Source organism: Oncorhynchus mykiss, chromosome 15, assembly GCF_057628025.1.
Source record: "Oncorhynchus mykiss isolate SJ-2025 chromosome 15, ASM5762802v1, whole genome shotgun sequence".
Taxonomy (NCBI): Eukaryota; Metazoa; Chordata; class Actinopteri; order Salmoniformes; family Salmonidae; genus Oncorhynchus; species Oncorhynchus mykiss.
The window spans coordinates 54702084-54724336 of NC_143036.1; the positions used below are offsets into that span (position 1 = coordinate 54702084).

Below are 22253 nucleotides of genomic sequence, written 5' to 3' on the forward strand. Positions count from 1 at the left end.
ATTGGTTATTCGCTGAGTAAATACACCCTCGTATTTGTTTGCGCTGTTCCTTTTGGCTGTAATCCATGTCCCTCATCTCTTAGATGGCTCTAATTGGGCGACTTCAATCAACCATGCAACTAGCTATTGTAGTTTTTATACTGTATGAGGTTTGGTTACAGTTTTGACTACAATTTCAGGGACTGGCAGACAAAGACAGTCAAAAAAATAAAGGCACAGACTGTCTTTGATAAAAGGTTTGTAAACATGCATGCATTTGCTGTTTGCGTTTACATGTGTAATATACACAACAGTAAAATATGCAAATGGTCAATTATTTATACAAAACACAAGTTTATTGCAATGGAAATTCAAATAACAGTTAAGATGCTGAAAATACTCAGGAAATTAGGTGTAATTGTAACAACATTACAAGAAAAATGGGAAACTGCAAAGCAAGTGCCGGAGTGGACCCTTAAAAAAAATATTAAATGAAAACAAATCTGTTTTTACACACAGAACACTGACATTAACACCATGACACACGGAATGGCAGACACCCGTTGTTGGCAAAGGTAAGTATGTGCAGAGGTAGGCAAGATAAATCCTTTCAGTTGACTGATAAAACTGGTTCAGAGATTCACTTGCATTGAAGGTTGAACATCTATCTGACAAAGTATTGGCAGGTTAAAATAATGACACTTATGAAATCTCTGGTTCAACAAGGCAAATTACGGTACTAAGCTATTAAGGAGAGCAGTGCGTGAATGACAAAGACAAATACTTTCTTTTCTTTTTTTTAACAGACTGTACCAAAGAAACTATGTACCAAACGTAGGTCTAGCAGCAATATGCAAAACACTAAGAGAATTTCCCTATCTGGTATTTCCCTTGTGAAGACACCCCATGTTTCACCAGTTGGAAATATTGATCTCAAAAACAGCTCTCCAAAACACCCACTGATACATCAGAAATCACATGGGAAAAGACACTGTCAAAGAAACATCCTCTGACAACTTATCCACAGCTTATAAGATAATAACTAGTACAAAAAAAATGAAGTAAAGCAACACAGTCCATTCATGAATTGGTTCTGTGTAGACCAACTTCACATTTGGATTTGTCAGGAAATACTGCCTTTTAGCTACTGAGCACCAAGTTGTGTCAATGTCCCATTTGATTTAACAAAAACAATACACCTCAGTTTAACAAATGATATGCTACTAATGCTCTTCAACTAGATCATAAATGCTTAACTCAGGACTATAACACTATTACAAACTTCAAGTACAATATGCATTTTTAAATAAAGTTGAGAACTGCAAATAAAAGGTACACTGAAATATACCACTACCAGCTAGCTCTATGTTGCTTTTTTGTTTGGGAAACACTGTTGTTTTCATATGACATAAATTGTCCAGACTAAAATGTTACTCTAAAAAGTCGCTAACACATCTGGGAGATAAGAAACAACAAGTGCAATCTTATTCCATTATGAATTCACGTGCTTGGTGGTAACATTTATAGGCAACAACAAAAAAATAGCGACATCTTTGTAAAGTGGTTTTCTGTGAGGGAAGGTTAAATGCCTGGACAATAGATGACCCCGACGTTTCATTTTGAATCAAAAGCCATAACGTGGTTTATCTATTAGACAAACCTGATAGAAGTGTGTCTTCATATGTACCATTTGGATATAAGGCCAGGAATGAATCTGAAGGTCATTAACAAACACCACTATGTTCGTGTTTCATACAAAATACTAAAACTACACAAATGGGATTCATCTCATATGAAGTCTGAGTTTGCAGTATGAACAAACCTCTATCTAAAAATGGTCTGATTGCTAATACTGTAATATAAACACAGTGGGTGATGTGTGTTGAAGCAGATCAGTACCAGGGGTATTTGGCCCCTCAGGAGAGTCTCGGAGTCCCTTGTTACAAAAACCATCAGGTCTCAGCTGTCTATGCCGAGTGTACTCTATCACGCCGCGTCGTTGTCGTGAATGTCGGCGTTACGTCCGAACAGCGCGGCCAGCTGCTCGTCGTAGTCGACGATGTTCCTCTTCATGATGTCCATGCAGGGGCCCAGCAGACGCTCAAACGCCTGCACGTCCATCACTAGAACACACAAACACACATAGACAAAAACACAAGGACAACCACATCGGATGAAGCTAAACGTAGCAAGGCTATTGGATATCATCTAGACTAGAGAGCATGAGTATTGAGATCCTTCCTGGAGTGCAGTGCCCCTCCAGCTGATTGCAGTCATTATCTACTTACCTAGACACTTGACGTTTCCTACAGCGTACGCTGAAGCAGCCCGGGGCTTGTTGGTGACCAGAGCCAGCTCTCCAAAGTACTGTCCCCTGGTGCACATGGCAATCTCCACCTCCTCTTCCACCCCTTCTCCCTCCTCCTTTCTCAACTGGGGGTGACAGACAGACAGACAATGCAAGACATACAGTGGTTCCCGTAGGACAAACGGTACTATTGACATGCTCGGTAACAGTGCTTTCAGCTCATTTCAACCAGACATATTTAGATGTGCGGGGGCGGCAGGGTAAGCCTAGTGGTTAGAGCGTTGGACTAGTAACCGAAAGGTTGCAAGATCGAATCCCCGAGCCGACAAGTTAAAAAACATGTCGCTCTGCCCCTGAGCGAGACAGTCAACCCACATTTCCTAGGCCGCCATTGAAAATAAGAATTTGTTCTTAACCGACATGCCTAGTTAAATAAAAGGTTCAATAAAAACTCAATCAAATGTGCAGGAATACGTATCAACAGTTCCAGAAGCATAGAGTAAGCCTTACCTTGCTCATATTCATGGTTATTCGCACTTGGCCAGACTCTACTATGTAGAAGCAGTTAGCAGTGGCCCTCTGGAGGAACAGCAGCAGTTAGTTGCACCTCTTACATTTTACATGGACTTTCTCCAAATACAGGGATCATGAGAGAGACAATTACCTGAGCGATAATCTGTTCTCCGTCACTGTAGGTCTTGGAGGATAGAACATCCACCACACACATCCTCTCAGAGACCTGTCAGGACAAGAGAGAACAGGAGCGGTAGCTGCTACAATGCTCTACTAGATGGCGATAAACACGCTTGTGCTGTAGTTATAGGTGTATATCATTATGCATTGTATATACTATAGAATGCTAAGTGTTAGGACTGTGCTAGTGATGCATTATTAAGGGCCTGTAAGTAACCACGTCACGGTAAGGTCTACACCGGTTGTATTCGTCGCATGTGACAAATACAATTTGATTTGATTATCAAGAGTGTCACTCAGTCAGAATCACTCTCCGAGACGTTTCCGTTTTGCATGGAATAATCCCAAATTAGTAGTTCTGACTTGTTCTTCAATCAAATAATGGTCATTCATTTGACAATCCCTTGAAAATGGCACGCAGTTGTCAATGGTTTTAGCGGCGCTGGGAAAACTCCTTGCCCCCCCCCCCACCCCCCCTCCAGCCGGCAAATCGAACATTCTGCACCTTACTGAGAGGGTTTATTGATAACAGCCTACAGAGATCACAGTTGTTACCTGTAAAGATGTGAGCAGGGGCAGAGACTCGATGAAAGCCTCGTACATCTTCCTCTTCTTGTGGTTGTTCTTTACTATGATCCTCCTGAACATCAGTCGGTCCTGGAGTACATACAACATCACAGGCCTCAGATCATTTCAACCAAACACCACATGGTAACTCCAGTAACCAAGTTAACGGTTAAGATACTGATTTCAAGTGAGTAGGCTGATGCCTTCAGACAACTAAGGCCTGTTGGCATGTTTTGCTTTAGGCATCCCTTCTGTAATTCACTCAACAATCTAACGGGGGGGGGGGGGGGGCATAACCTACCATTCAAACCTACAGTACGTAACAGCCTACCTACACATCCTCTCATCCGTATCAGCGACAGTACAATCCGCTGGTTCATCCGAAAGCCTTCAACCTACCATGCACCAGAGGGCTCCCACAGAGGTGGCGATGATGGTGGCAGCCCTGGGGGTGTTGTACATCAGGGCCAATTCGCCAAAACTGCCCTGGTTGTCATAGGAACCCACCACACGCTCCACCTTGTCTGATTTCATCAGGATGTCAAAGGTCCCTCTGGGAAAGAAGGCAGCATCATAATGATCCATTCATTAATTGCATAAGTATTTATTATATGGGGAAATCTTCTATCGCACCCAACTCTGGCCAAAAGTAGTGCATAATACAGGAAATAGGATGCGATTTCAGACCCATCGTCGCCAGTATTTTTTGTAACCTTTATTTAACTAGGACGACGCTGGGCCAATAGTGAGCCGCCCTATGGGACTCCCAATCACGGCCGGTTGTGGCTACTGCCTGGATTCGAACCAGGGTGTCTGTAGTGAAGCCTCTAGCACTGAGATGCAGTGCCTTAGATCCGGGAGCAGAGTCTCAGAGTAGGAGTGCTGATCTAGGATCTGTCCATCTAATTATATTCATTAGGATCTAAAATACAAAACTGATCCTAGAACAGCCCTTCTACTCTGAGACGCTTTGTGGATATGGGCCCTGGTCTCAAAAAGTGTTGTATAGACTGTCTAGTCTGCTTACAATGTCTTGATGAATCTGAAGTTCTACCTTTCGATAACATAGAAGTTATCCCCATCGTCATCCTGGTCTATAATGTGTTCGCCAGCCTCCACTGACATCTCAAACATTGCATCCAGTACCTGGGACATCTGCTCCTGTTAACACAAACAGAGATATTTCAGTGACACGGCACACAGCAGCATCCATATACAACATTTGTTGACTTTTCCTCAACGCATTTGTTCAACCTATAGTCTTTCCACCCCAATTCACTTTACCGGGTCTAGGTTTTTGAACAGCAGAATGTCTTTGCAGGCCTCCTGTAGTCTGTGCCTCTGCTCGTCGGTTTTAGGATGGGTGATCTTTTAGAGAGCAGAGCAGAGCCATAATTAGCATGGATTATTATAGCTACTGTATCAGGTTCATGTACAGAGTGCAGACAGTCATCTAATCTCCTTCCCTCCCTGTTTCACTCAGCATCTGACTTCTTATGCTGAACTGTTCTTTTGTTCCTGATAAATACACAAACGTTCGACCTAAACCAGTTTTGACCAACAATGGTTTGCAGTGGTCCAGCGACATCACGTCATTAGCTAACTTGAGGTTAAAGGTCAACCCGATAGTGATGAAGGTTAAGTGATCTTACCCTGGGCTCTTTGTCCTCCTCCTCCTCATCATCAGGGTTGAATGCTTCAGCACACACTGTGGAGAGGAACAAGAGTCATCACATTACACTTGAGTGCCTCCTTCAGATTTCACTCAGGATACCAAGAGTGATTCCAGCCACACCAAACCCAGGAGGTCACATAGTCTGCAGTGTAATCCATTTCACCCAGCATTGTTTACGCCTGTAATGTCTATAGGTGAACATGCTGAACCTCTAGACTGCTCCTGATACTTAAGTACTGTGTGCATTGAAAACCCTCTGGCTAGCAGACAGATGTTTGTGTGATCCTGCTACAGTACTATTAACATATGTGATAGTGATGACAGCCGCAATTGCTGCTCGGATCAATAGTCCCAGCCACAGAGAGGATATCATTACGCCCATCAAACACACACTTCAGATTTCATTTCCTGTCACTATCTGTAGAAAACACCGGAAAAGTGAGTACTTTTGTGGATGCAAAATACAAGGGACAACCAAACCAGAGTTCTTTAACTACACTATTATGAGATGACATAGCTAGAATATAAAACCTGCTTACCTGAAGATCTTCTCAAGAATCTGTTGATCACCGGAGCTAATAAAACAAAGTTACATGAAGATGAGATGTATTGATGTAACAAGGTTCTGGCTTAACAGATAGAGCATTCTGATCTAAAATCACCGTTGATTGTTTTCAGCTAACGTTAGCAAGCGAACATGGAATGAATCTAGCTAGCTGGCGCTACTGATGCTCACACAGGTCAGGATAGCAACGGACACTTTCAGAAAGATATTTCCACTCCGCACTGGCCAAAGTAAACAATAGGGGTTATTCAAGGTTTTGGGATGGTAGCTAGATAGCCATTTGCCTTCGAGACGTGATTGTGCGTTCAATTGCCTTTTCTTGCCCTGGCATCTGTTTACCCAGAAGTACAATTATCGCGAAAGTTGTCACTTCCCTCTGTCCACGAGGGATTGGTGGTAAAATGGCCAGTAGCTAACGTCAGCCGGGTTGACTACTGTAACTATAGTATAGTAGTAGCAAACCGTTAGCGAGATTGACTTTCTCAGTGGCTGCCACCGTAACGTCGTTAGCTAGCTATCAAGGTTAGCAGCACCACAACAGGCAGTGCTGACTTTTCTAGCAGAACGGTGAGGTTAGCTACCTACGAATTCCTCCTCCTCATCATCATCATCATCATCTTCTTCATTTTCCGAATCGATTTGCATTGCCTCCTCGGCAAAATTGACCGATCTTCCACTGCTAACATTACCACCAGGTCGACCGTTAGCTGAATCTCGGGCATTGTCAAAGGCGGATCCTCTCCGATTCTCCTTCAGTTGGATGAAATACTGCAAGGCAAAGTCCAGAAGGTCTCCTGGCTGATTCCTCAACACTTCCACTGTAAAGCTTTGCAGCAGCTCCGTCAGTCCGTCTGGGATTTCAATACTCATTTCTAATCGGTTTTATTACGAGCCAGGCAAATAAAATGACTACAAATAATATTCCAGCTCAGGCTTGCACGGGTTGACAGCTCACTTGAAAAATAATTCCAGACACAGCCTTTTGTTACAAATGTTGTTGACGTTACACCCATCCTCGATTTCTGTTCATCTGTAGCTAGCTATAGCTTGCTAATTTAGCTACCGCCTTTTGATGAAACCCGAATGAAAATGGCAGTAAAAAAACGCTAGCTAGCTAGCATCATTTTGCTGCTGGCTTCAGGAAACCCACGCATGTGACCCAGGTATCCATGACAACCACCCATCTCGAGATTGCGCACGCAGAATCATAGAAATAGAGCAGTGAGCAGATCAGTCACCACTCCATCTCACTGGGAGCATCGTTTTCCCAGACAGTACAGAATGTTTAGAAACTATTGTGATTTTACCCGTCTCAAAATTCACATCAGTACATTATATATTTCGTCATGCATATTGACAGTATAGCATAATACTAGATTTTTTTCGCATAACAATTGTCCGATGTGGGCCTAGACTCTTAACCTTTATTTCACAAGGAGATTCCATTTGCAATTGATACATAAACACAGCAACTGACCTCCTTAGAAGTGAATGAATAATAACAAGTCTGGGTTGGGCAGAGTGTTTTCTCTACAATGGAGCGGAGGAGAGGCGATGAAGGAAACGATCTGTCCTGTCGCTGTAACAATGTAACACAACCATACTCCTTTTTCATCAACTAAAAATCTGATTTACTACCATACAAATTCATCTGCAAAGACATACCAAACAAATAGATGGCTTTTTCAAGAAGTGAATATGAAACATTTGGATGAACAATAAAACAAAAACACAAAGGAATTCAAGTATGAGTGCTCAGTCATCCTCCTCCTCTTCTCTCTGACAGGTGTATGAGAGTGTGTGTGAGGTATTAGCGTGTAGTACAGTGTCCACAGACAGTAGACTCCTGAGACACTGTAGAACAGCCAGGATCAGTTGATACTTACAGGACACTGACTCCACACCTGAACTAGAGCCAGAGCTTGACCAAACTGTCACCTCCTTTACCCCTGACCCAGATCCTGACCCAGACATAGACCCTGACCCAGTGCCAGCCTGGACCATATTAGAACCATCCGCTGCCAGAACAGCACTAATTTCCGGCGGGTCCGTAGAGTTACCATGGTTACGCATGCAACTGAGAGTGTGTGCATGAGCCTCCAGGTAGTGCCGAGGATTGTGGGAGTAGATCTGTCTGGGCACACTCAGTAGGGCCTCTGCTAGCATCCCCGAGACGGCAGGGTTGTCCAAGTGTGACAGAGTGTGTGTGTCTGCGTTTGACTGAGTGTGCGTGTCTGTGTGTGACGGAGTGTGCGTGTCTGTGTGTGACAGAGTGTGCGTGTCTGTGTGTGACAGAATGTGCTTGTCTGTGTGTGACAGAGTGTGCGTGTCTGTGTGTGACAGAGTGTGCGTGTCTGTGTGTGACAGAGTGTGCGTGTCTGTGTGTGACAGAGTGTGCGTGTCTGTGTGTGACAGAGTGTGCGTGTCTGTGTGTGACAGAGTGTGCGTGTCTGTGTGTGACAGAGTGTGCGTGTCTGTGTGTGACAGAGTGTGCGTGTCTGTGTGTGACAGAGTGTGCGTGTCTGTGTGTGATGGAGTGTGTGTGTGCCTGTGTGTGACAGAGTGTGTGTGTCTGTGTTTGCGCTGTAGGAGTGTGTGGTGTAACAGGAACTCAAAAGTCCCGCCCACGGAAATGACACAACAAGGCTCCATCACGTCTGTGCGTGCCGTTCTCTCTGTAGCTCTAGTCCTGTGTTTGGGGCCCCAGGTAGTATGCAGCATGTGTAGAGCATCTCGTACAGCACACACACTCTGTTCCGTCTGGCCCTCGGTGAGTCCACACACAACCAGACTGTGGGGTCTGCCCCTGTCCTCTGCCTTAGGAAACCCCACATTGACGAACCTGGGAGAGAGAAAACCACATAATTAGAATAGTGTGTGTGTGTGTGTGTGTGTGTGTGTGTGTGTGTGTGTAACTATCCTGTTACCATACCTGTGAGCTCCCAGCACCAGCGGCCGGCAGAAGGTAACCGTAGCAACGTGTTCCTGTCCAATCACAGCCCAGTCTGAGACAGGTTGGGCTCCACTGAGCACAGAGAACAAGGTGAGGTCGTCTTCACACACACACTCTAACACACACACCCCATACCTCCCCACTGCAGCCAGGAAGGCCTCCGACTGTCTGACTGATGAGAGGAGCAGAGACACTCCTAGATGCTGTAGAATGACACACACACTGTCTAACCTCCTCCCTAATCTCACACACACACTTTCTATCTCTCTATTAGCCCCACCCAGCTCTAGCACAGTTCCACCAATCAGCAGGCTGGGTTCTAGGGGTTCTGTCACCGCTAGGGCCCTGATTGGTCCATGGTCGCGGAGTGGGAGGGGTGTAGAGAAATCTGCATGTATGACTTGGCCCTCCAGCAGACGGGAACAGCCAATAGGGAAGCCTGATACTGCTGTGTGCAGAGCAGGGAAGTGTTCGTTAATGAAGTCGCCATGGCAGCTCCAATGCGAGAGCAGCTCACAGGTCAGTTGGCTGATGATTTCAGCATGAGTAGGGCTGATCCGGGTGTGAAGGAAAGCACTGAGTAGGCGGCACAGAGTGTGTGTGTCTGTTTGTCCTGGGGTGTGTGGGTCTGAAAGGGAGGAGCCATGTGGAGCCACTGCAACAGTGATGACATCACTGAGCTCGTCCAATCCGAAGGCCAACAGAGCTTCAGCCAAACGCTTGGCGCCTGCGCCTTCCTGGCGGGCTTTTCGGGTATGTTTCTGTATCTCCCGTAGCAATGAGGCGAGCAGCAGGACGAAGGTCTTGGAGCCATCTCCTGTCACCGAGCTGTGTCTCCTCACACACTCCACCACCATCCTACAAACACACACACATAGAGATTGAGATTTCACAAAGTACTGTAAGCGTGAACATGTGTGTGTGTATATGTATGTACACTACCGTTCAAAAGTTTGTTTTTTTTAAAGAAAAGCACATTTTTTTTGTCCATTAAAATAACATCAAATTGATCAGGAATACAGTGTAGACAGCCAATAGCGCTCCAGTATACAATCACTTCGCGAGCTCAGGGCATGCCTGGCCCAGCATGCATTTGTAGTCTACTTGTGTGCTGCTATAGCTCCTTACTTTAACTACTGTCACGGCGTTCGCTAAATATTTTCAGAAAGAAACTGACAAAACACACCGGTGAAAAATCAAGGTGTCTTACAAAGATGAGGACCAAGAGCAAGAGAGGAAGTGTGGTGAAGTGGTGTCCACAACTAAATCATCATTGTGGAATCTGAAAAGACACATATCCCAAAAGCATGATGGTGTACTTACTACGTGCACATGCTAAAAGAAAGGAACGAGGTGAGTAGCTAATTAAGTTTCATTGTAGCAAAGTATTTCTACATAACAAATCAGATCTCTTAAAATGTTCCTTCATTTTTGTTAGATTATCTATACAATAGGCCATAATTGATTTTCAATATTCCAATTTTCAAGGCGGCTTTCCGTTTTTGAATGGGTTGTTTTGACTAAAAACCTTTAGGCTTACCAATAGAAGAAAAAAATAACAACTCTGCATCCCTGCCCAGCCTGGCAAGAGTGGCCAAAAGGTTGTTTAGCATCCTCAGTGGCTCTGCAAACTTGGAGAGGATATTCTCCACTGCTGACCTGCTCTCCAGGCACCACCACATGAGCCTGAAACCAGTCTCTGGCCAAACTGGTGTTTCTAAAAATGAATTCCAAGGAACTCTAGACTGAGCCTAATTAGGCATTTTTCATTTAAGTCGCAGCGTATATGCACAATTTATAGACTATAACGATTTAATACAACAAACCTTTGTTAAAATGCAGAGTGCTTAATGTCCCTGACTCCCTACCAGCCTAGTGTGTTCACAATATATTTATTTGTAGGCTATAGCCTTGAAATAATTTTAATATAGCCTAAATAATCAATGTTCGTTCCTTCTTAGGTTCCCTGTCTGGCTCCTGGCCTATTTAGAGTGTATATATCCTGTTTAATATTAGTAGCCTATTAGTAGCCTATTTGAAATTATGAGCACGTCTTACATTCACCTTTTCATGTTTATTAAAGTACTTTTTATTCCAATCATATGGTTTGGTTTCAATACTCCACAACAAAATAGTAGGTCCAGGTAGTCCAAAAAAATATGTGGGTGTTGGTTAAATTGTGGGCGGTTTGAATGGACGTGGAGCTCTGGAGCTGTGCGCAGGCATCGCTCCATGAGCAATGAGCGAGATATCCGACCGCTTAACTCCACTCACATACTCCAACTTGTGTTACCTGGCCAGCGGGTGTTCCACCCGCAGGGCTGTGAGGATGCGTGTTCCGTGGCGTGTCAGCAGAGTTTGCCCCGTGTCCCGTGTGAACAGCACCTGTCCTCCATCAGGACCAAAGCTCCTCCGGATCACTGCCTCCAGGACACTCACTGTCTGCAGTACGGAGTCCAGCTGCAGACACCGAGGCTGCAACCGCATCCCCATACCAAAGACCTGAGAGATGGAGAGAGGCTACTTGTCCAGGACACACAGACACAATTGGGTTAGCTGGGATTCACTGGCTGCACATATTTCATATGAATTGAAGTAGCTAGCTAGCCTACTTCGATACTGCGCGCCTGATCCTCAAGCTCTTTTATCTTGATGAGTGAAAGGTCACTTTATGGTAAAACTATACTGACTACATCCAGGATAAAACACCGAAATTCTGATTGTTTACGTGAACTCACCTTGGTGTGGAAAAGCTTCCTTTGGTTTCCTAGATACCTCTTCCTCTGATGGTGTTGGTAAGTCACTCAGTTTAAAATCTGCATGTCGCCCTCTAGCGACGGGAGGTCATGTATAACTATATTTCTCTACGATCAGGTTTATTATGGTATTGCCACCATCAGTCATGCAAGTCTGATGTTATACTAACAGATGATACAATCGGATTCAGTGCATTAGGAAGCGAACAGGAGTCAATATTTATGTATAACTCATAAACATATGGTAAGATCAGGTTTTGATCTTGAAAGTGCAAAAATAAGACTGGTACTGTATACAGTCCATGGTACAGTCAATGAGTAATGTATTGGAACAGCTGGTTACATCATTGAGAAGGGTTGACAAACTTTTAGAACCAGACTTTGGTCTTTGACTATATCTACCTCTCCTTATTTGGGAGTCTAATCAACATAGTAATTGTACCTAAAGTGGTTTACAGTTATCACATGTGGCCTTTGTGGGATTCGAACCCATCACACTGGTGCTGCCAGCCCACTAAGCCATTGGCACCACAAGGGGAGCCCCCTAAGCCGAGCGTTTATCCACCCCCTGCTTGATGCCCAGCACCAGGTGTAGGAACCAGTTGAACTGCACGGTCCAGCCCTTGTCCCTGCAGATCTCTATCTGGTCCAGCAGGTGGCGCTGTGCCTCCTCCTCCGGCCGGCCCACAGTCAGCGCTTCGCGGATGTACTCGATGTCTTCTTTGCTGGTGAGCTGAGGCATGCCTGTCATCAGCATCATGGAGAACAGGATGACGAGGAGGTTGGTGTGATGCCTCAGAGCCAGGTAGGCCCGCACACACACATCCTGGGAGAGAGGGGGGGTTGGTATGTGTTAGTACTCTAGATGAGATACAGTGCCTTGCGAAAGTATTCGGCCCCCTTGAACTTTGCGACCTTTTGCCACATTTCAGGCTTCAAACATAAAGATATAAAACTGTATTTTTTTGTGAAGAATCAACAACAAGTGGGACACAATCATGAAGTGGAACGACATTTATTGGATATTTCAAACTTTTTTAACAAATCAAAAACTGAAAAATTGGGCGTGCAAAATTATTCAGCCCCTTTACTTTCAGTGCAGCAAACTCTCTCCAGAAGTTCAGTGAGGATCTCTGAATGATCCAATGTTGACCTAAATGACTAATGATGATAAATACAATCCACCTGTGTGTAATCAAGTCTCCGTATAAATGCACCTGCACTGTGATAGTCTCAGAGGTCCGTTAAAAGCGCAGAGAGCATCATGAAGAACAAGGAACACACCAGGCAGGTCCGAGATACTGTTGTGAAGAAGTTTAAAGCCGGATTTGGATACAAAAAGATTTCCCAAGCTTTAAACATCCCAAGGAGCACTGTGCAAGCGATAATATTGAAATGGAAGGAGTATCAGACCACTGCAAATCTACCAAGACCTGGCCGTCCCTCTAAACTTTCAGCTCATACAAGGAGAAGACTGATCAGAGATGCAGCCTAGAGGCCCATGATCACTCTGGATGAACTGCAGAGATCTACAGCTGAGGTGGGAGACTCTGTCCATAGGACAACAATCAGTCGTATATTGCACAAATCTGGCCTTTATGGAAGAGTGGCAAGAAGAAAGCCATTTCTTAAAGATATCCATAAAAAGTGTTGTTTAAAGTTTGCCACAAGCCACCTGGGAGACACACCAAACATGTGGAAGAAGGTGCTCTGGTCAGATGAAACCAAAATTGAACTTTTTGGCAACAATGCAAGACGTTATGTTTGGCGTAAAAGCAACACAGCTCATCACCCTGAACACACCATCCCCACTGTCAAACATGGTGGTGGTAGCATCATGGTTTGGGCCTGATTTTCTTCAGCAGGGACAGGGAAGATGGTTAAAATTGATGGGAAGATGGATGGAGCCAAATACAGGACCATTCTGGAAGAAAACCTGATGGAGTCTGCAAAAGACCTGAAACTGGGACGGAGATTTGTCTTCCAACAAGACAATGATCCAAAACATAAAGCAAAATCTACAATGGAATGGTTCAAAAATAAACATATCCAGGTGTTAGAATGGCCAAGTCAAAGTCCAGACCTGAATCCAATCGAGAATCTGTGGAAAGAACTGAAAACTGCTGTTCACAAATGCTCTCCATCCAACCTCACTGAGCTCGAGCTGTTTTGCAAGGAGGAATGGGAAAAAATTTCAGTCTCTCGATGTGCAAAACTGATAGAGACATACCCCAAGCGACTTACAGCTGTAATCGCAGCAAAAGGTGGCGCTACAAAGTATTAACTTAAGGGGGCTGAATAATTTTGCACGGACAATTTTTCAGTTTTTGATTTGTTAAAAAAGTTTGAAATATCCAATAAATGTCGTTCCACTTCATGATTGTGTCCCACTTGTTGTTGATTCTTCACAAAAAAATACAGTTTTATATCTTTATGTTTGAAGCCTGAAATGTGGCAAAAGGTCGCAAAGTTCAAGGGGGCCGAATACTTTCGCAAGGCACTGTAAATACTCTAGTTAAGTGTGTGTGTGTGTGTGTGTGTGTGTGTGTGTGTGTGTGTGTGTTTTTACTAGTTAGACAACAAGTTAGTCTGAGTACCTGGAACCTCTGGAAGTGTGGGCTGCTCTTCTTCCCTGATGTGCCCATGACATAGAGGAAGTCAGGGGTGAGGACGAAGGGAACCCTCTCCTTACTGATACCCAGGAAACTCTTATAGTTCCCCAGTATGTGGCCAAAGTCTATGTGGAACAGGTTACCTGAGGGCAGACATATCAATGGGGGAAAAAAGCATGTTATAGATCAACCACCCAATACATCAAAAACAAATGACTACATTCAGATGAACAGAAAAACACTTTCTATGGGTTCATCCACATATATAGAATATTGTGGAATGTATTCCTAATGTTTTGGCAGCCACTTAACGCCAAGTACTGTATCGTGTTTGTGCTATAACGAGATGAGGATGAGCTCTGGTACCAGATTCAGTGATCATGATGTTGTCGTTGTGTCTGTCTCCTACCCCCAGCACGTAGGTGGCCACACAGTACCCTCCACAGGAGAACACAAACCTCTCCACCGCCTGCTGGAACTACAGGGAGGAGAGAGAGAGACACACACACACAGAGAGAGAGACGGGGAGAGACAGAGAAAGACAGGAAAAAAGAGGGAGAGAATGATGGCGAGAGAGAGAGAGAGAGAGAGAGAGAGAGAGAAGGGAAGTGATAGAGACAGAGTGGAGGAAATGAAGAGCATTTGTGAGCTGCAATTTCATGCAACCAGCTCTGCTCGATTATTTCCACAGACAACATTGGAGCAAACACAGTGACTCAAACCGTGTTTCATCTTTCTCTATTCATCTGCTAGCGCTGTGGTAGCTTCTGTGGTATACCTCCACCCTAAAGCTATGGAGACTGCTGCATTGGGCTATTTCTAAACGGCCAATTCAAAAATAGACATAGCAGAGCTGAAAATGTGGAGGTGCTTCAGCCTACACAGTCTGAGTATGCATGAATAGTGCTGCAGACAAAGCCCTGGGTAACAGGAAATGTAGCAGGTGTGTTTCCTTCCCCCTTTGCGCCGCAGTTATATCCTCTACAGCTGAGACGCTGCAGCACCGTGGGGGTTAATCTAGTTAGCTACCTTTTCCTCGCTCACACACTTGTCCCGCAGCCATTGGTTGAGGATCTCGTCCTTGAATGCTCCTGTGCTTCCCACAACACTCTGCTGGATGTTGGCAATAGTGGTGGCATCCTTCACTATCTCAATCATCCCTAGAGAGAGAGCGAGAGAGATGAAGAAATGGCACATAAGAAATGGCACACATATATATATATATATATATATATATATATATATATAGTATATGTTATATGTTATAATATATTATTATTAATGCGTCATGACCGTGTAAAGTCAGTTGACATACCTATTTTATTCCCAGTAGAGATACAGCCGTAGGGCAATAAGGACAAGTCCAAAGACTCTTCCTCCCATATGGACTCCATGATCAGCAGAATCTAAAAAGAGGAGCACTTCCTTGTCATGGAACATTTGGTGGACAGTTTTGCCTAACCCCTTGAGAAAGCAAGCCCACACACCTGTAGAATGAGCATGTCCTGCCTGAGGTCATCCCCGTCCTTAAAGATGACCCCGATGGTGTCACTGGACAGGGTGGTGGGGTCAGCCCTCTTAAACTGCAGCCACAGCGGTCTCTTCTTAGAGGCCATCACCTTACACTGCTCTATCTGAAGAGAGGGACCCATGTTTAGAGTCAAACGCAGGAGAGAAGGGAGGAGTAAGAATACAATTAGTGGAGGATGCAGGAAATGATGGTGAGGAAAGGGATGGAGACAAGCGAGAAGAGACGTGGAGGAAAATAAGAGGGGGGTAGAATAGAGGTGGATCGGTATTATTCCACTCACCACCAGAGCACCAGCCCGTAGACCCGGGTCATAGGGCACTCTGAAGCTCTCTGGCAGCCCAGACGTCTGCAGGTTCTCCAGCTTCTGACGCAGCTGGAACACAACTGAACATAACACCGGGACTCATTACATGTTCATTTATATAGGAATTTATCTTGATCTCTTATACGAGGTACGTTGACCTGAGGCGGCAGGCTCACCTTGTGCAGAAACATCATATTTCTCAGCAGACATGGCCTTGATCTCCCTGGTGACTTTCTGCAGGGCTTCTGTCATCTCCACCTGTTGATGATAATGAATCGGATTATTCTTGATTCAGGTCCTCGTTATCTGACACTTTAGCGACCTAGTCTTTTTAAAAATCAGTCTTTTATATCCTTGAATTATTTGTATACGGTATATTTCATTGTGAGGAGTGTTGAGATGTTTTAATAAAGTTGTGTTTGAAGGTAAAGCTCTGAAGAAAGATGTTGGGAAGATCCACCTGATGTGCCGGCCTCAGCCCTCCGAGGAGTCCACACAGTACCAGAGGTACCTCGATTACCTGACTGGCTACGACGTCAAAGCCTTACAGTCACATTATACGGTGGAGGAACTCTCCTCGCCCACTCCTACTGTGTCTGATCACACATCACACCGTACTCTCGGCCGGGGTGAAGGCTATACAATCACCCACCTGGCGTCTGAAGTCCTGCAGCATGTCCTCTCCACAGCCTCGGAGGTAGGCTTCCAGCAGCACAGCGTACCTCTGCTGGTAGTGCATGGACTGGGCGATCTCACTCCTCAGGAACCAGAAAAGGAAATGACCTATCCTCTTACTCCTGAGAGCTCTCTTCAGCAGGAACCTGGCCAGGGCACTGTCATGGTACGGCTCAAACTTCACAGCCTGAAAAACACATATGCATTTTTCTCAATATAAACACATCATAAATGCAAGCTAAATGTTTCAATAAACTGTAATGCAACATTATAAAGTATCTTCCAGTTTGGGGATTTGTTCATACTCATACTGTTTTGCATGTTTAACCAAGGCCTCATTGTTGACAATAGAGACAGTAATTTGACTCTACAGTGATGAATGGCACATGCAAAACTACCCACAGGTGCTCCCTTCTGGGAAAATACTAGGTAGTCTTGTCTGTAAAGTTTGTTATTGTGTTTTTTCCTGGTCAATGTATTAAACAACTACTGTTTTTATGTTTGCTTCTACACTCAGAGACAGGTAGACCAAACACATATGACTAGGGCAGTTTAGTCATTCTCGTCATGAATCTTGTCCCGGAGGCAGCTCTGCAGAGTGGTCACTAGCTAGCACAGCCACAAAGTCATAACATCAGATTTTCAACCTAACCTTAACCAAACTGCTAACCATAATGCGTAAACCTAACCTTAAATTAAGATCAAAAAAGCAAATGTTTGCTTTTATGAATTTTTTCAATATAGCTCATTTTAACTTTGCAAAGTGAAATCACTCTGTTCTGCCTCCGGGACAAGAGTCATGACAATAAATGCCAACTTGCATGACTAGCGCTGGGTAAGGAAACTCGGTTCCTCTGTGGCACAGGCCGAATCTTGACAGAACCAAGACCGAAGCGCATCAGACATTTCTCAGCCAAATCTTGGTTCCAACAAGTCCGACTAACTCACCTGGACCAGCTGCAGCAGGTACCTCAGGACGTCGTCGTCCCCCAGGGTCTCCAGCTTGCGTACTGCCATGGAGCGGACGTGAGCGTCAGAGTAGTGGCAGTCTAACAGCTGCATGGCCAGGCCCACATCCAGCACACTACGGTCCCACACAGAGCTCCTCTCCAGCAGCCTATGAGTGGCCAGGACAGCCTCCTGTCTACCCCACAGCACAGAGCCCAGCAGCTTGGGGTATGCCCTGGGAGGAGACAGTAGCGAGTTTTACAACATCTCAATAAAACTCCCAAACATTGCACTGAATCATATTCACCGAAAGATCTCTGTGATACTCGTACAGAAAACATATTAAGAAAGATGGAATTGGAATGAAACAAGTGTTTCTGTGATATAAACTCAGATTACTCAAAGTTATTCAGTAATATAGTATTAGATGACCATGCCAGTCAGTCTTACCTGGGGTGACGCATACACTCCTCTCTGAAGTGCCACAGCAGCTCTTTGTCTTCTTGGCTGAGAGGGTGCAGTGGATCGGTCTCAACAATTACCTCAAACTGCTTCCTCAGGTGGTTAGGCATCTCCCTTTGCCCCCTCTCCCCTCCCTCGGCCTCCCGACCCTCCCCCCCAGCAGCCTTGCCCTCCCTGCTCTTGGGCAGGGCCACTGGGTAGCAGTACTTGTCCAGCAGGATGGCTACGGCCATGGAGGAGGCCTTGTCTGGGTTGGTGGCTGAGGTCAGCTTGTCTGCATTGACGCTGCTGTTGTCCTCGGTCTTCTCAGGCATCTTCCACATGTGGAGGATGAACTCTCCCTGGCGCAGCAGCGAGCGGTGGTCCACCAGCAGCAGGTTGACGTAGTACAGCAGACGATTCTTAGTCTTGCTACCATCATGGCTGCCGCTGCCACCTCCACCTGGGGATCCTCCGTTGTCCTGGTAGGAGGAGGTGCCCTTAGAGATCTGGGTCTGGGCCTTCCCACAGGACACCTGGGGAGAGGAGAAAAGAGAATAGAGTTCAATTGTAATGAATTGAATTAAGTTGTGATTCATGTTATATTCTCCAAATGATAGACTGGTATTCTACAAAAAAATCCCACAACAAAGATGTTGGCTAAAGCAAATATAGATACGGCTGCCAGACTAAACCAATACACCTTATACAGCTGACCAGTTTACCTGTAGGCTGAGGCGAGCCCCCTTGGGCAGGTCTCTGATGCGTATATTGAACTCCAGCCAGGCGTTCCACAGCACCTCCTCAGTGAAAGCCTTGGAGGAGGTCCTCTCCTGAGCCAGGAGCTGCTGGCCATGGAAGATACTGGCCTCCACATACACGATCAGCTCTGGGTTCCTCGGCAAAGCCGGGATGTCTATGCCCAGGACTTTAACCCTGAACTTCCTGTGACAGTCCCACAGAGAGATGGTGTAGACCCGCTCGTGGTCTTTCTCGTCGATCGTCAGCTGCTCATGGGTGCCTGTTGGAACAGAGGAATATGGATCATCTTAATCATCAAAGAAACACTTCCCACAGTAAAATCATGTGCTATAATATTGGTTATTGTGGCACAAATTGTTTACTTGAAAAGCACATATTGTAAATTGTAATCTATTTGTGAAATATTCTGATAAGATTACTATGGGAATGTTGATGCTAGCTTACCTGCCACTCCAGTACAGTCATCCACCTGTGCCCAGTCCTCTCTCTGGACTAGGTCTTGACCCGGATTAGGAGCCGACTCCAGAACCAGATGGATCTCCTCTCCGTTCTTCAGACACTGTCGGACCCAGTGGAAGTCCCTGACCGGGTGGTTCCCATAGATATACTCTTCCCTGCCACACACTCTCAGGACGTAGTCTGCCTCACAAACATCCTCGGGAACTCCCAGCAGAGCCCTCTTATTGGAGATCTTGGTAAAGAAGGTCTGGAGCACCTGGACGGGCGTGTCGTCGATGGACACCTTGATGGTCTGGCTGGCCTTGTTCCTGTGAATGACCAGCAGGATGTGGCTGTTGGTCACCTAGAATAAAATATTATTCAATCTTTATTGATCCATGATACAGACAACAGAAATTGGCAATATTTTGCTGTCCCAGTACCCAGCTACATCACCCAACACAGAACAGGCTGGGAGCAGGCAAGAAGCAGAGGGTCGCCCCGCAGAGCTGCACCCCTGGAGCAGCCAGGTTAGGGGTTACATACCTTTGTGAGCAGGTACTCCGGGAGGTGCTTGGATGTGATCCAAGGGTCCATTGAGTATAGTTTGGGGTCCCGGTCGGACAGCTCGATCTTGCGGGGTGTGAGGAGCTTCCTCCGGGTGAACTCCAGCTCGTCATCGTGCACGTTGCTGACGTCGGTGACGTCGTAGCCAATCAGGTAGTTGAGGTACCTCTGGTACTGTGTGGACTCCTCGGAGGGCTGAGGCCGGCAGGTCAGGTGGATCTTCCCCACATCTTTCTTCAGAGCTTTAGATTCAAACACAACTTTATTAAAACATCTCAACACACCTCAGAATAAAATATACCGTATACAAATAATTCAAGGATATAAAAGACAGATTTAAGACTTAAAGCTTCTACCTTTCCAGTAGCGGACGCAGTCCAGGGTCTGAAACACCTGGTGCTTATCGTAGATCTCACACCAGTTACCCTTCTTCTGGTAGAGCAGGATGCAGTGGTCAGGGGAGTACTTCTGGTAGAACTCAGGGCACAGGTTGGTGGCTACTACCCTCAGCCACACCTGGGCTTTCACCTGCTCCACCGTCCAGTTCCCAGCCACCTCCAGGAGCAAGGTGTCCGGGCTGCGGCTACTCTTTGTGGTGGTGGGGAGGACGAACTCGACGGCTATCTGGTCCATGGACACGGAGAAGGTGGAGGTGAAGGCTTTCATCTTTCTTCTCCTCCTCCGGATCTCTTCTCTAAGGACTACAGGTTGAGGTTCTTCTTCATCGCTCACTTGCTGTTCCATAACACGAGTTATCTATTATCAATGAAGAATAAAATATATCCGTTTAGATTAGAATAGATGGATGTATAAGGGATGTTAAATGTAGCATGTCAAATTATCTCATGTTTGTCAACATAGCCTATAATAAGATACTCTTTCATGATATGTTACGCTCATAATAATTCTATGTTCTATGATGGTGTATATGAATCTTATTAAACGTCTTTCAGATTAACTTCTCTGCATAGGGAGTTGCAAAGCAGGAAGCAAGAAGAAGCACTGACATCAGTAACAACGTATCAACCCCATACAGTCATTGCTATCAACTCATCAAAAGAAGAGAAATGTTGCACTAAAATTGGTTAATCAGAATTTGGCAATATTGTAAATTACACCTTAGTCATTTCAGAATTTCCAGAATTTCTCCTACACCTGCCCACAAAAACAAACCTACAGTATATAAAAAATACAACAATTATTGATGAAACTTCCATATAGAGATAGTTTCCCATGAGCAAATTCAGAGCCGATAGATTTCAAAAACAGAAAGTAACGGTCATTTATTGCCGATTACATGCGCCAGGGAAAGTATGAAAGCCAGAGAAAACCATATGGAGAAAACGTACCGCTCAGTAGACCTAAACACACTAACGCCAGCAGAAATATGACACGGTTTGTGACTAGGCATTTGTAAATAATTGTACAATGATCCCAGTTCCTCCGTAGTTCATGTTGAGTCCGATGAAGTGGTACTAAAACTTTCTGTCGGCTATTCCACTCACCCCTCCCTGTTATGTGTGAAGCAGAGTCCCATGCAAGCCTACATGTTGTGCTCTTATTGGTCGCTCAGAGTCGCCATAACTGTAGTTTTGAGGGAACTGGACTACAGAAACCCACAGCCAAATAATAATTTCATTGCATAATCATAACTATTACTATTACATTTTTTTGCCGTTATAAACTGGGATAAGTATGTTATTGTTTCCATGACAAGACTGATGTATTTATATTCATATTCCATTGTCATATTCACTAAAAACGTTTTCTCCTGAAAAGAAAAAATAAGCATTTGTCATTCTCCGGCAAGGTATTATTTCATACTATTATATCAAACTAGCAAAGATTCTAAGCTAAACAGTTTTTGCATGATGAGGGTTCTTATTGAATCCCATCAGTTAAAACCAATGATATACAGATATATATATATAATATATATATATATATAAATATACATACAGTTGAAGTCAGAAGTTTACATACACCTTAGCCAAATACATTTAAACTTAGTTCTTCACAATTCCTGACATTTAATCCCAGTAAAAATTCCCTGTTTTAGGTCAGTTAGGATCACCACTTTATTTTAAGAATGTGAAATGTCAGAATAATAGTAGAGAGAATGATTTATTTCATATTTTATTTATTTCATCACATTCCCAGTGGGTAAGAAGTTTACATGCACTCAATTAGTATTTGATAGCATTGCCTTTAAATTGTTTAACTTGGGTCAAACGTTTCAGGTAGCCTTCCACAAGCTTCCCACAATAAGTTGGGTGAATTTTGGCCCATTCCTCCTAACAGAGCAGGTGTAACCGAGTCAGGTTTGTGGGCCTCCTTGCTCGCACACGCTTTTTCAGTTCTGCCCACAAATTTGATGGGATTGAGGTCAGGGCTTTGTGATGGCCACTCCAATACCGTGACTTTGTTGCGCCATTTTGCCACAACTTTGGAAGTATGCTTGGGGTCATTTCCCATTTGG

At 44.7% G+C, this 22253-nt stretch overlaps 3 protein-coding genes across 5 annotated transcripts; all 3 read right to left on the bottom strand.

Annotated features, from left to right (window-relative positions):
- Window positions 1-316: 316 nt before the first annotated feature.
- LOC110490268 (cAMP-dependent protein kinase type II-beta regulatory subunit) lies at window positions 317-6994 on the bottom strand. Of its 2 annotated transcripts, none has more exons than XM_021563564.3 (11): window positions 6369-6994; window positions 5762-5797; window positions 5200-5255; window positions 4832-4915; window positions 4602-4708; window positions 3947-4100; window positions 3536-3637; window positions 2952-3026; window positions 2798-2866; window positions 2268-2412; window positions 317-2102 (listed from the first exon to the last, which is right to left on the bottom strand). In XM_021563564.3, exons 1-11 carry the CDS (start codon window positions 6655-6657, stop codon window positions 1966-1968), a joined length of 1254 nt encoding a protein of 417 aa, XP_021419239.3. In that variant the 5' UTR covers window positions 6658-6994; the 3' UTR covers window positions 317-1965. The 2 variants fall into 2 exon arrangements, with proteins under 2 accessions (XP_021419239.3, XP_090056513.1); XM_090200387.1 differs by having other exon boundaries at window positions 5959-6943.
- A 197-nt stretch (window positions 6995-7191) lies between these two features.
- Window positions 7192-11600, bottom strand: LOC149978107 (BBSome complex assembly protein BBS10-like). 2 transcript variants are annotated; one of them, XM_090200385.1, is made up of 4 exons: window positions 11479-11600; window positions 11034-11260; window positions 8720-9598; window positions 7192-8629 (listed from the first exon to the last, which is right to left on the bottom strand). In XM_090200385.1, the coding sequence occupies exons 2-4, from the start codon at window positions 11231-11233 to the stop codon at window positions 7543-7545; spliced, it is 2166 nt and encodes a 721-aa protein (XP_090056511.1). In that variant the 5' UTR covers window positions 11234-11260; window positions 11479-11600; the 3' UTR covers window positions 7192-7542. The 2 variants fall into 2 exon arrangements, with proteins under 2 accessions (XP_090056511.1, XP_090056512.1); XM_090200386.1 differs by having other exon boundaries at window positions 11034-11542.
- LOC110490266 (phosphatidylinositol 4,5-bisphosphate 3-kinase catalytic subunit gamma isoform) lies at window positions 11600-21360 on the bottom strand. Its single transcript, XM_021563562.3, has 16 exons — window positions 21124-21360; window positions 20131-20530; window positions 19754-20016; window positions 19214-19571; window positions 18733-19028; window positions 18017-18543; window positions 17567-17801; window positions 16596-16805; window positions 16120-16201; window positions 15920-16023; window positions 15596-15742; window positions 15424-15514; window positions 15138-15268; window positions 14475-14586; window positions 14094-14251; window positions 11600-12322 (listed from the first exon to the last, which is right to left on the bottom strand). The coding sequence occupies exons 2-16, from the start codon at window positions 20516-20518 to the stop codon at window positions 12041-12043; spliced, it is 3384 nt and encodes a 1127-aa protein (XP_021419237.3). The 5' UTR covers window positions 20519-20530; window positions 21124-21360; the 3' UTR covers window positions 11600-12040.
- Between the last annotated feature and the right edge of the window lie 893 nt (window positions 21361-22253).